This window comes from Cygnus olor, chromosome 2 (assembly GCF_009769625.2).
Source record: "Cygnus olor isolate bCygOlo1 chromosome 2, bCygOlo1.pri.v2, whole genome shotgun sequence".
NCBI lineage: Eukaryota > Metazoa > Chordata > Aves > Anseriformes > Anatidae > Cygnus > Cygnus olor.
In genome coordinates, this window is record NC_049170.1 from 1,004,058 (window position 1) to 1,016,565 (window position 12,508).

At 52.6% G+C, this 12,508-nt stretch overlaps 1 protein-coding gene across 3 annotated transcripts in view; it reads right to left on the reverse strand.

Moving 5' to 3' along the window:
• DHX30 (DExH-box helicase 30) overlaps positions 1–12,494 on the reverse strand; it is a 35,207-nt gene extending 22,713 nt beyond the window's left edge. Inside the window, exons 1-2 of one of the 3 annotated variants that reach the window (XM_040549280.1) lie at positions 12,241–12,494; positions 8,645–8,696 (exon numbers count right to left, since the gene is read on the reverse strand). In XM_040549280.1, coding sequence (XP_040405214.1) covers positions 8,645–8,675 — 31 coding nt within the window. In that variant the 5' untranslated portion in view covers positions 8,676–8,696; positions 12,241–12,494. Of the gene's footprint in view, positions 1–4,881; positions 5,024–5,275; positions 5,515–8,644; positions 8,697–12,240 lie in introns of those variants that run through there. The other 2 variants (XM_040549278.1, XM_040549279.1) reach the window with 2 other exon arrangements.
• Positions 12,495–12,508: the final 14 nt, after the last annotated feature.

Sequence of the window (12,508 nt, forward strand, 5' to 3'; positions counted from 1 at the left end):
CTTTGATATTTGCAGCCGCCTCCTCAGCCACGCACGCCACCTCGGGGTTAAACCGAGGGGCTCGACAACACGCGAAGCGACTCGTTAGATCCGCTCGTCGTGAACGTAAAACGCAGAAGAACACTTCGGGAATCCCTGCTTCATCTCTAGTCCCTTCTTTTGGGGGGTTACAAGTTGGGAACGTGATCTTGTGCTCAACTGTTCAGAGAACCCCCTGAAGACGAGTTTGCCAGCGCAGCCTTCGGAGACGAACCAGCCCCGGCAGGAGGCAGGGTGCGAGGAGGCAAATGTCTCCAAAGTAACCCGGCCAACTGCACAGTCCTGCAGGTACCCAAAACAGGCACAAGGAACAGGAGAGGGGAAAGGGATCTCCCGTCCCGGCAACAGCAAGCCCAGCTATGCCAACCTGACCCCAAAAAGCCCCACAACCTGACCCCACAAAGCCAAGCTCACCAACAAATGTTGCCCTGGCGGGCAGAACTCCATTAATACCTCCTCGCAGATCACCCCTAGGGCCGGGGACTACTTTTCAGAAGGCTTCTGGTTCTTTAGAGGTATTAGGGCAGGTATCAGCAACGAGTCAGAGAACCACAGAACATCCGAGCTGTGGGACCCACGAGGACCATCGGGTCAGCACGACACAACCGCCCGTGCTGCTGGAATCGGGGATTCCTGATGGAGCTACCAAATTGAGGAGTGAGAAGCGGCCCGTCCACGGCACTCGGAGCATCACCGAGAGCTGCCGTTGCATTTTCCTAAAATCTCTGCTTGCAGAGTTGCTGTTATGAAGCTAGACAACAACTGCTTCCAAAGCAGGAAGTGTTTAAGTAAAGAGCCCTGTAATGCGGGCACAGGGAGGCACTGCCACAAAGCTGCGTTCAAGAGAAAAGTGAAGTTACCAGGAGGTCAGGCTGGAGATCCTGGGGTAAGGTCGAGCAAAAACCATGTTGTTGATCCCTTCGCCCTCTCCAACGGCAGCACCAAGAAGCCAGCGTGCTGACCCAGGGCTCAGAAAAGAAGTTCCTGACTCCAGGCTTGCAAGTTCTTCCTCGGAAGCACAGAAGAACCAGCTGAACCTCAGAGAAACGGCTTCCAGAAGGCAAACGGCCCAGCTACTGCAGGAGTTTGGGTTCCTTAGCACGCAGAGTGATGCTGAAACACAACCTCCGTGCCTTGCGATAAGGATGCCGAGAGCTGGGTATCGTCTGAGGACAGGTTGCTTTGCAATCCGACAGCTGTCTGACTGGCAACTGGCTCTGTTCGGGGTTACTTTTCCACCTGCTACCCAGGGGCAGCATCAAAACTAACCTGGAACCTGCTCCGTCTCCTTGGCCGTACCGACGGGGAAAACAGCGGGCAACGCACACCGGCCTTCCACCACTCCCAGGTGTGACAGTCAGCCCCAGCACCGCCGTTATAAAGAATAATAAGAGAGCCCTCAGGCCGCTGTTTCTCACAAATACCTGTGCAAACCCCTCGGACAACGCACAGGGATATGGAGCAGGAAGTACTCTGTGTTAGGAACTCCTCTTGTACCTTCCAAGTACTGGCCAGGGCAGCACGAAAAGGGTCTCAGTCTCGAAGAACCACAAGCCAATTTTCTGCAATTGCACAGCGAACACGAGGCACCCACCTGGCCGCACAGCAAGCACCGCTACAATCAGACTTCCACCTGTTCACGAAAACTGGAAAAAGTGACTAAAATTTTAGCCCTCTACATGCCTATTCCAGCCCACACCGCTGGGACGCTTGGAGGGAGGAATAGTAGCCCAATTCCCAAATGTCCCATTAAATTCATTTAATAAAGGAGACATAAATAAATCCCTCTAGCAGCAGCCTGTATTATTTGGCCCCTAGTTGCTTCTCCTTTCAAAAGCAATACCCCGAGGAATTCTGTGATACGGAGCAGACGGAGGCAAGAAGTACACTCTTTTTAAATGCCTGGAAAAAAGATATGCATTTACCTAAGGCGAGCCAATTCCTCAGATTCTGAGGTGACTCCTCAGTCAGGACTAAATATTTAATCCATTCTCAAGCAAAGAAGAATAGGGTCTCTAAGTAACAAAGCTGAGATCTGGCTTGCAGTTGAGGCTCTGAATTACCAGCTGAGACACAATGTCTTCTTCACAGCTGACAATGCCATATTCAGCAGTGCCATCTGACGTATCAACAGCAACCCCAAGGCTTGATGGATCACCCTCAGTCCATTCTTACCCCGAAATCAAGAGCTGAAAGGATCTTATTTTGCACGAAGCTATGCCTCGCTCATCGTTTTTAAAGAAACAACCTGAAACCACAGCCCTGGATTTGCAGAATGTTTCCTCCCCGACAGATTGGATTTCTTGGCACCCTCATCCGGAGAGTGCCTGAGCTCTCTGACTGCTGAGAACGGATATTTGGGTAGGAACGATGCTAATGGAAGTCACAGCCCTGCCGAGGCAAGGAATACAGACTAATACTCCCTGAAAAACAACAAAAAGAAGCTGATTTTCACACCCAATTCCAATCGAGCCAGAACCACGCATGGTGTCCACACCTCAGCTCCAACACCACGAAGGAATATTAAAAGCCTGTCTCAGATAACAGACAGCTCACGGTGGGTTTGCCAAATGAAGCCAGGTAACTAATTCCTGTTCCTCAGAGCCAGAGTGCTTTAGCTTAACTTGATTGTGGAAGCCAACGATAATTCCAAGCAACTCTGAAAGAAAAAGAAAGAACCCTCCTATGCGTAGTGGCTAAGCCTTCTATTAACCTCACCAAGTCTGCCAAGTAAAGACACCAGCAGGTACAGCAAGAGCACAAATAAAATGGCCCATGGTCTTGTTCAAGGAAGACAGAGGAGCGCTGGATCAATTTTAACAGTTTCTGTCCTCCCTGAAATTCTCTTCCCTGGAGAAGCAACAAATGAGCAGCAAGGACAAAGTATTAAATGCAACGCTCACCAAGACATAAGCTCCTGCTTATATATTCATCTCAGTGAAGAATGCTCCTAACAGGTCAAAAATTCACAGGGAAGAAGAAAGCCTTGGGGCTCCAAAAGAGCCACTTCATAAGGAATTAGCCCAGGCACACTTTACTAGTGAGAAATGGCAAGAGAAAAAAGGTTTTACCAGCTGAGAGCACACCAAAACAATATTACCTTTTTCTTTTTTCAAATCATCTACAGACCCTGACCAAGGTTCCCTTCGAGTACGCATAGAAATAAAAACCCACGTGTGGTTCTAGCCTAAAGAAGAACAAATTTAACACTGGTCACCACACCAGGGGCCAGCCTCCCGCTGGGACAGGCTCAGAACTCGGCCGCACGCAGCCCTGGCCGAGCCGTGCCAGGCTGGCCCTGCTCCGAGAGGGGGATCCGGCCACACGGCACCCCGAGGGTCTCCAGCCTGGGTCCTTCTGTGACACTAGGAGATGGCAAATTTAGTTAGCTGCAGAGAAAGATTGCTTCTTAGAGCTAAAAGAGAGGTCAAGATCACCCAAGTCTTAATAAAGAGTGAAGTGCCACGGACCCGACAGCAGGCAGGGAAGCTACCTTCATCACAAATCCCGCTCCAAAATCCCACGTTTGGGCCAGCAAAGGGAACCCTGATGCGAGTACCAATGTAATACTGCAAGGCTTAGAGCTGGCCTCAGATCCCAGTTTCTTTTTCCACATTGGTAAGAGTACCCAGGGCTAGCAACAAAAGTAGTCAACCAGGGATAGCTAACAAGACTTCAACTTGCAGGCACAGCACTCACTTTTAAAAGCTTTTAAAATAACTTTTATGACTTCCGCACGTTCAAGTTGCAGCCCTACGGGCAGGGCAGACCTGCAGCGGGACCCTGGGGACATTTTATTTGCTTATCTGGAGCGCACCTTCTGCCATCTCCAAACTCCCCACGCACGCTGCGTGCGGTCGACCTGCGCGCAGAGCAGCAGGATGAGGCCGGTCCCAGCAGATCCGCCCTCGGTGCTGCCCCTGGGCTCCAGGGGACCTCACAGAACGCACCGCAGCCGCAGGAGTGAAATGAAACCCCAGGATGAAGCCCTCAAGCACCCCCTGACAATGGATGTCTGCAAGAGCGCTGAGCGTTGTAGCACAAAAGGGGGAAAAAACGTGGTTCTCTGCTTTTCTCAGGCAACACCTGAATGAGCCCATTAAACAACTTGGGGAGCTTTAGCATTTACTTCAGAAATAAGTTCATTTGCTTCATCAAACAGCTTGAACGCAACACTTGAAGAGTGACTCTGAACCACGGGATAAAGCTCGGCAAAGCTTCTGAAAGGAAAAAGGAACTAAGAGCCCAAAGAACTTAGGAACCAGAGAGACAATTACGAATAAATAATTAGTAAGTGCTGGGGGTGGGAGGGAAGCACAGAACACGGAGGGAAGAAAAAAAAAAAAAAAGCATCTTTAATGCACGATAAACAGATTTCCCAAGGGGAAGATGAGAGCCCAGGAGGCGGCAGTGGGGGCAGAGCCGTGATTTGAACACCGGTGGCACCCCACAAGCAGCGGGCCCGGCACAAAGCCGCTCGCACCCCCGCCGGCCGGCAGCGCTTCGCGCTCAGTCACCTCAGGGATGCGAGTGCCCACACGAGGCGTCAGAGCCCACGCGTGAACACGGGCGCGCGTTAAAGAGGAGCGAGGGTTCCCTCTGAAGCTGGCGGTGCGGGGCCGGGCCCTTTTGCACGCGGATCGCGGCCCCGCGGCCCCCTCGAACCCCGGGGGCGCTCCGGGAGCCCCGGCGGGTGCCCCCCGCCGGGCCCGGCTCCGGAGCCGCGACCTTGAGAGGCCCCGCGGGCACTCCCGGCTCTGCCCGGCCGCCAACAAAGGGCGCGGCCGCCACAAAGGGCCCGGTCCCGGCCCCCGCCGCCTCCAACCCCCCCGGCCCCGGTACCTGCGGCGGCGGCGGCGCAGCCGTGCGTGCAGACCCCGCCGCAGCCTCCCGGCTCCTCTCCCTTGCCGCGCATCCCGGCCCGGGCCGGGGCCCCGCAGGCCGCGCCGCTCCCCGCCGGTGGCCGCTGCCCCCCCCCGGTGCTCGCCGCGAGGGCCCGGCCCGGCTCGGCTCGGCCCGGCTGCAGGAGGGGGGCGGGAGGGACGTGGGCGCGCACACGCCGCCGCCACCGCCTCCTCCCAGCACCGGGCAGCGGGGCTCGCTCCTCCCTTCCGCTGCGTGCGGCTCAGCCCGGTTCAGCTCGGCTCGGCCCCGTTCAGCTCGGTTTAACCCGGCCCGGTGCAGCCCGGTTCCCCGTCCTTGCCCTGCCCGCTGCTCCCCGCCGCCCCCGCCTCACCCATCCCCATGGCGGCGTCCTCCCCCTCGCCGCCCGCCGCCGGCTGCGGCTCCTCCTCCTCCTGCTGCCGGGCCTCCTCGGAGCTCTCGGGCGCCGGCAGGCGGCTGCAGAGCCCCCGAGCCCCCCGGTAGCGGCGGCAGAGGCGCAGCGGCCCGGCCGAGCCGCAGCCCGCCGCCGCCTGCAGCAGCAGCCCCAGCGCCGCCATCTTGAGGCCGCCCGGTGCCGGTCTCGGGGCAGAGGCAGCGGCTGGGCCGGGCCGGGCCGGGCCGGGCCCCGGGCGCCGCCTCCCCGCCACAGCGCCCCCCCAAGGCACCTCAGGCGGGGAGGACCCGGCGCTGAGGGAAAAAAAAAAAAATGAGGGAAAAGTGGGGGAAAAAAGGACAAAAAACCCAGCCGGCTCCTCGCAGGGAGCGGCTGGCCGTGTCCCGGCTCCTGCCGAGCACGAAGCCGTTTGCTTCAAAGATCCTTCGCGCCAGACGCACGCAGGTCGCCTCAAAGGGGCTCAGAAACGTTTTGGAGATATCACAAAAAAAAAAAAAAGGATGTCTTCACACACGCCCCAAGAAACTTGGGGATGAGGCATTGGCTCCGAGGTCCGAGCGCCTGGCGATGGCTGCACCTGGCGATGGCTCTGCCGACACGCGCAGCCATCCATCCCTCCTCACGAGCCGCTCCTGAGCTGCTCCACACAAAGTTCAGCAGCTCCGGCTGCGATTCTGGCTACCCTCCGTTTCCCTCCTGCACACGCTTCTGGCAACAGGCAAAGAAATCTTTCCGATTGCCTTCATAAAACCAGAATAATTGAGAAGTGGAAATTCAGAAACTGCCCCGGAGCCTGAAAGTCATGGGGGTTTCTCACTTGTTTTCATCCACACAAGCACCCCGCCTGCACCCTCGCTCACGTGCAGGTTGTGCAATCTGTGTCCAGGTGTGTTTGTTACTAAAAATGAAGCCTGCTTGCAGCATATCATTTTCTAACATCGGAGATAAACACCAAAACTTTTGAGTCAGTTACATGGCAAGACCGCAGTGCCTTTCTCTTCTCGCACACTTTCCCCTCCTGGAAGCAGACCCTGCTGTTCGGTTCTGTACGAGTGACTTAGGGCACTTCATGCCTTTTTATATTTAAAAAAGTCCAAATTATTTATATATAAAGTTTGTATATACATGTTATCATCCCTGGCTGCAACATACATCTACACACCATTAGGTTGTGCGCTTCTTTACAGCAGGGCATCCTTTCTATGTTAAATGCCTTATTACTCAGTGAATATTTTGTGTGTAAGCCAAAAATTTCACATGAATAGTTGTTTAAATATCATGATGAAAAAAAGATTTTTTTTTTAAATCAGAGAAAGAAATCCCCAGTAAACCACAAAAGGACTAACATAACTTGACACAAGCTCTACAAAGCTTGTACCCCTCAAGAAGAGGTTCAAGAAGTGGAATGTTATCACACAAAATCCTGTATAAAGAGGTATATCTTTGGAAGAGCATACATACATGAACGTTTGAAAAAAATCTTACTATACAAATTTGCCTTTTCTAATATACATCTCAGAACCTCTGTGAGTTTGCTAGTGATTTGTCTGTGTACAGTTTGTAAAAACAAACACAAAACTTTATCTTGAAGAGGCACACAAAAAAAATAAAAAGAACAAGAGCCCTATAGAGATAAACCATGGCTGGAAAACACAATGATTAAAATCAAAACAAGCAAAAGAAAACATAAATAAAGCACATGTCTGGGAAAATCTTGGAAACACACAGTCAGTGGGAAGGAGAAACCTGGGAGATGCTGAAAGACAGTGTGGTGGTACATGGAAAGTTAGACACGAGCAGGGCTAGTGGTTTGTCACCGTGAGTGATACAAAACTTATCTTGTGAGCACAGAAAAAATAACTAAGACTCAATTTATTAAAAAATTCCAGAAGTCACAGATTGCGTAAATTCAATCCAAGTACCTTTATTTTGCAGAGATGAGAGTTAAACAGCATATAAGTCATCACTTAAAGCCATCCTCCCAGGCTTTGCCAGTTCAGGCTCACTTCGATGAGCTGTGGTTAATTCATCTTCTCTAGCCAAGCCTTTGCAAAGGCTGCAGCACCGTGCAGAAGCGCATTAACAAACCATGTTACTTTAAAGGCTTCCTTTTCCCCCAGAGCAGAAGCGTTACAGCATCCAGAGTCCCAAACCCAGCCTGGCCATGACAAACCACTAGCCCTCTCAGGAAAGTTCCTCCTCTCTCAGGCTCCAACCCAGGTCACGCTTTATTTCACAGGTCAGAGGCTTTTTAATTCCAACTAAAATTACTTCATACCTAATTAACACCCTGGATATATCGAGCATTATGGGAATTTTTGTTTTAAATATGGAACCCACAAACACTGGTGACTCACTTGATTAGCATGGCAGCGTTACAAGAACGGCTGGTACACTCGTGTTCCCCAAGAGCTAAAGCAGAAGCATTACTTCCCCGAGACGGGAGGCAGCGATCCGTCACCGGATCGGCCATATCTGGAGTATTTTGTTCCATTCTATGCTCCTTATTTTAAGGCCAAGTAACAGAATTCAGAAAAGAACAACAAAGGAAAACAAAACAAACAAACAAAAACAGCCAGTGAATGAAGAAATTTAAAAAAAAAATAAACGAAGAGGTTGGCAAAGCAATGACAGGAAAATAAGGACATGATAACAGTTGACAAATATTTAAAGTATGCAAACACTAGGGAGAAATCACTCGCTGAATTGGTACAAAAGGATGCAGCTATGAGTAGGAGGATAAAATTAAGAAGGCAAAAAAAAGCCCTTACTGAGAGCTAAACAGTTCCCTATTTAGCTTTCTTCCCCCAGGTCTACGTTGTTGTTTACTGGGTAGCACAACAGGTCCTTCCCCTTTCCAGAATCTGTCCGCTACCTGAAATTCTCTAATACTTGGTTGGCCTGCCCCAGGCTTAGGGCAACACTTACCCATGCACTACACTAACCAGGGCAGAATTCAGTTAGGTTGGCCACAACAACAACTGTTGTTGTTACAACTGTTACAAGCTACACACGAAGCAAGCTGAAAGCTGTGCAGGCTGGGCTCCCCTCGGAGAAAAAGCCTGTCACAACCAAAATTCGGCATCGTATGTTACACACCTATTCCTAGCCCAGGTAAATTCACATCTACTTCCTTTTCTGTCCCTAAGGCGCTGAGAAGGAAGCCTGACAAAGACATATGCAGGACAAACCTCGCGTTTATCCAGCAGAGAGAAGGACAGTACTGTTTCTTTAGAAAGTAATTTTCTTGAGGAGTCTGCCATAGTGTTAAATCTCTAAACAAAGAAAAAAAAATTGTTCAATTGTAAGATTGTCTCAGGTGCTTACCTTTAAGGGAATTCAATGAGAACATCTCCATCACGGCAGAAAGCGATGATTCCTAGGAAAGCAAGAGTAGCAAAAAGGAACAGGAAGTTAGAATTAATCTTTCCTTTGAGATGTTTAAAGTGCTTCGAACTTGTGAAAGTAGCTGTCTTGAGCACAAAACAAAGCCGATAGTCCCCAACAAATTTCACCTTGGTGTTTCTATCCTGTCTGTCTCATTTGAATCACGTACTACTTGCTATCCTGTTGTAACTGGCTGCTCTACACCCAAAGGGCAGGTTGTAGGTTTTGGAAATGCTTTTGTCTGCTCGATGATACTGGCTTAGGCACAGTTTCTTAAACCTTTTTAAGTCTGAACGCCACAGACAGGGAGACCACGGCCGTCATTTCTTCTTTCCTTAAAGCGAAACAAGCAAAGACAGAGACGCGCACTTTTGGTAATCTTCGTTACTGCAATTACATTACATTTTCTATTTTGTTTTCTTATTAAAATTACTTTTACCTAAATAAGAGAAAAATGAAAACAATCAACTTGGTTTGGGGTTTTTGCGTCTGGCATGCCCAATATTGAATGCATTTTAGGCATTCTCGTTAACAGAGAACGTTAATGAGAATTAACGAGGATTTTTTAACAAACAGGTCAGATCGGTGAGGGTCCTTACTTACGCAGAGCTTACATTAACTCCCCATACTAACGGCTATTCCTGTGTACACAACTCGTTTCCTACAAGTATTATGCTTTCAAGTGATTTGCCTTTGCCTTCAGTGAAGCTAATGACAAAATTAGTGTTTCCTTCAGTGACAGCAAACGAGGCCTAAAATGGCACGGCTTTCAGAACACCACTATGCGGACAGGACGCCTCCTCCAGCAAGTCAGCTCCCTACAGGCACACGAAACCAAACCGGCTTTTGCTGACACGTCTACGCTTTGCCTTTTCCAATGGCTGAATCAAAAACACAGTTATTTGGCCTGTTTAAAAGTTAAAAGTCATACATGCTGTAGTAACTATCAAGGTGGCTGAAGAAAACAGCCTTAGTGCAAACAACTGGCTGCACTGGTCAGTTAGAAAGCTCTGCTGTGGCAGTTGAGCAAGATTCTCAAGGCTGAAGCGTCCAACCATCAATGGTACAGGAGAATGCAAACTACGAGTGTGAAGAGCAGCCACATACCAGCCTGGCATCCCCTTCACGCACGGACCATCTCAGACTGGGTACAAACCGTCTTAAAGCCAATAGTATTCCTGATAAATCGAGTCCAAAATTGTTCCAACACAGAAGAGCAAGTCTTCAAACACTCTGAAGTCATTGGAGAAAGACAACCACAAGTATGATGAACACCACAATATACTCCTGGGTCTCAGTCACAGAGGTAAAGGCAACATCTTCCTCCCAAATTTCTAAGCATGACAAAACTGGGGAAGCCATTTGCCTGCAAGCAGACTAAGCCCATTCCAAAGAACACAGGGAAACTATCCCGGAACGCTCTCGTAGACCAATGCAACATTCAGAGAAAGAGCAAGTCTCATCTACGGAGCACAGATCAGTGGAAAGGAGAATGAAGAACATCTCACCTACACCAGGGCGGGCAGAGTGGCACTTCCAAAGATAAGCACAAGATAAAGTTGAAGAAAGTGGTCTTTTCTCTTCAAAACTGAGAAAAAAAAATACCATAAAACCCTACACGGATGAGCTTACAAGACTAACAACTGAGAGCCCCACCGACAAGCAGCAGATCTCCAGTTGAGATGGGGACAATTAGTGGGCAACCATGAACAGCCTCAAGTCTCAAAGAGCTGGAGTCAGCCCGGATGGGAGCGGGGACAGGATATGGAGGAGAATAAAGGCATGGAGAGATGAAACAGTCCAAGCGAGGTCCAGGAACAGAACCCGGCTCTTTCAGGTGGGAGATGCCTTTTAAATTGTACGAAGTTCAAGTACCTAGAGCTTGCACATCTTGAAGGAAGATGGTCAAAGCAGAGAGAGAAGAGCTTGGACAGATAAGCTTAGATTTAAGGTATTAGTTATGAAGAGACCACAGCGTCATCCCTAGATTACTCAGGACCAGATCTGCTGGATCCGAACTCAGGGGATCTCACATGAGGAACCACCAGTTTTAGCAGAGCCAGCAGCCAGGTGGAAATCCCAGCTTTTTGATGCTGCCGATGACCCTGACACCAAAAAGAGGTGTCCAACTACAGCAGCTGCTTCGCCATGCACTGACATGAAGGGGACGCATGAGCATCATTGAAAGAGGGAGCCTTTGGAAGGCTCGAAATACATTTTGTTAGGCCCCAGGAGAGGTGGCAGATGTGGGCATTAAAGGACACTGGATTTATGAAGAAGGGGAATATGATGACACGGGACTCTTACGGACGAGATAATGGTACATTTGGGATGAGAATCAACCACGTGCAATGACACTATCAGAAGGCAGACTGCCTCTACACCTCATGCTTGGCAAAGTACTGGAAACCCAGGGGCATAAGAGGCACTAAAAGCTTCGTAGTAACAGACTTAACGCCCCTACTGCAAAGGCAGGGCATGAACCCAGTGAATGTGGCACTGGAAACCTAGATAAAATCTCAAAGGCCCGGGAATTAGGTCTTTGTTGGGTTTCTTTGATCCACTTGAGAACTGCTACACACATGTATGAGGAGAAACCACGTCCACCACACAGTGAGTGTCACGGAACTTCTGGTTATCACCTCCTGACGTTCCAGCAGCACGTAGAGAGGTATTGCCCCAAGTGCTTTGTCATGAGAACAAAGGAGAAGTTACATTGCCTTACGTATCGTTCACTTTCAAGGGTCACCTACGTGGGGATCCACGCAAAGCGAGGCAGTTTGGCTTTCCGCTACTCGGGCCAAAGGAGCACGGGAGGTGTGCAAGAAATCTCTCTTTACCAGTCCTATCCTGCGGGGTTCCTGCTGCTGCAAAGGGGACCAATAAAGCATTAGCGGCCGGGCTTCCCTCGGAACTTCCTTCGGGGGCTACCCGGGCAGCCCCGCCGCCCTCGCGAGGCCCGTGGAGAAGAACGGTCCCACGCGTGACACCGCCGTGACCCGGAGGGCACGGGGCACCGGACCGAGGGGCGCCGCCAGCCGTGCCCCACAGCAGCCCCGCGCCGGGACCGGAGGCGTCCGGGCTGCACGGGGCTCAACCCACGGGGAGGGGACAAAAGGAGCCGGGCTCCCGTGGGCCCCCCCGGGGACCCCTCTGGGGCCGGGCCGGCTCCCCCCGAGGCCGGGGCCGCCCCCTCAGGGCCCCCCAGGCCGGCGCCCCCCTCACCCCCCGGCCCGGCCCCGCCGCCCCCTCCTCGGGCCGGGCCCCCCGGGGCCGAGGCTGCCCCCCCGGTGGGCTCCGCGCCCCCCTCGGCCCCCTCCGGTGCCCCCCTCGCCCCCGCTCGGCCCCGCCGGGCCCCGGCGGCGGCCCCGCCTGGCAGCCATCCCCCCGCTCCTTCCCCGCCGCAGGCCGCGGGCCCGGCCCCCTCCCTCGTCTCCCCTCCCCGGGCCTCGGATCCCGGTGGGCGGCCCCTCCCCCGCCCCGCCCGTCCCGGTCCCGCCGGTGGGAGCGGCGCGGCCCCGCTCCCCGCCACCGACCTCCTCCTCCTCCTCCTCGCCGCCAACTCTCTGGCGCCGGTCCGCCGCCGCGCCAGGACTACAACTCCCGGGAGTCCCCGCGAGGCGCTTCCGGGGCGCCGCCCGCCGGGCGCGCCGTCTCTTCCGCCGCCGCGCCAGGATGTGAGCCGGCCCCCCTCGCCTCCGGCAGCGGGGAGCGCGAGGCCCGGGGGGGCGGGGCCTGTTGCCACGGCAACGGCTGGAGCCTGCGGCCCTCAGGCGCTCGCCCGGCGGTGCTGGGGCGGGCGGG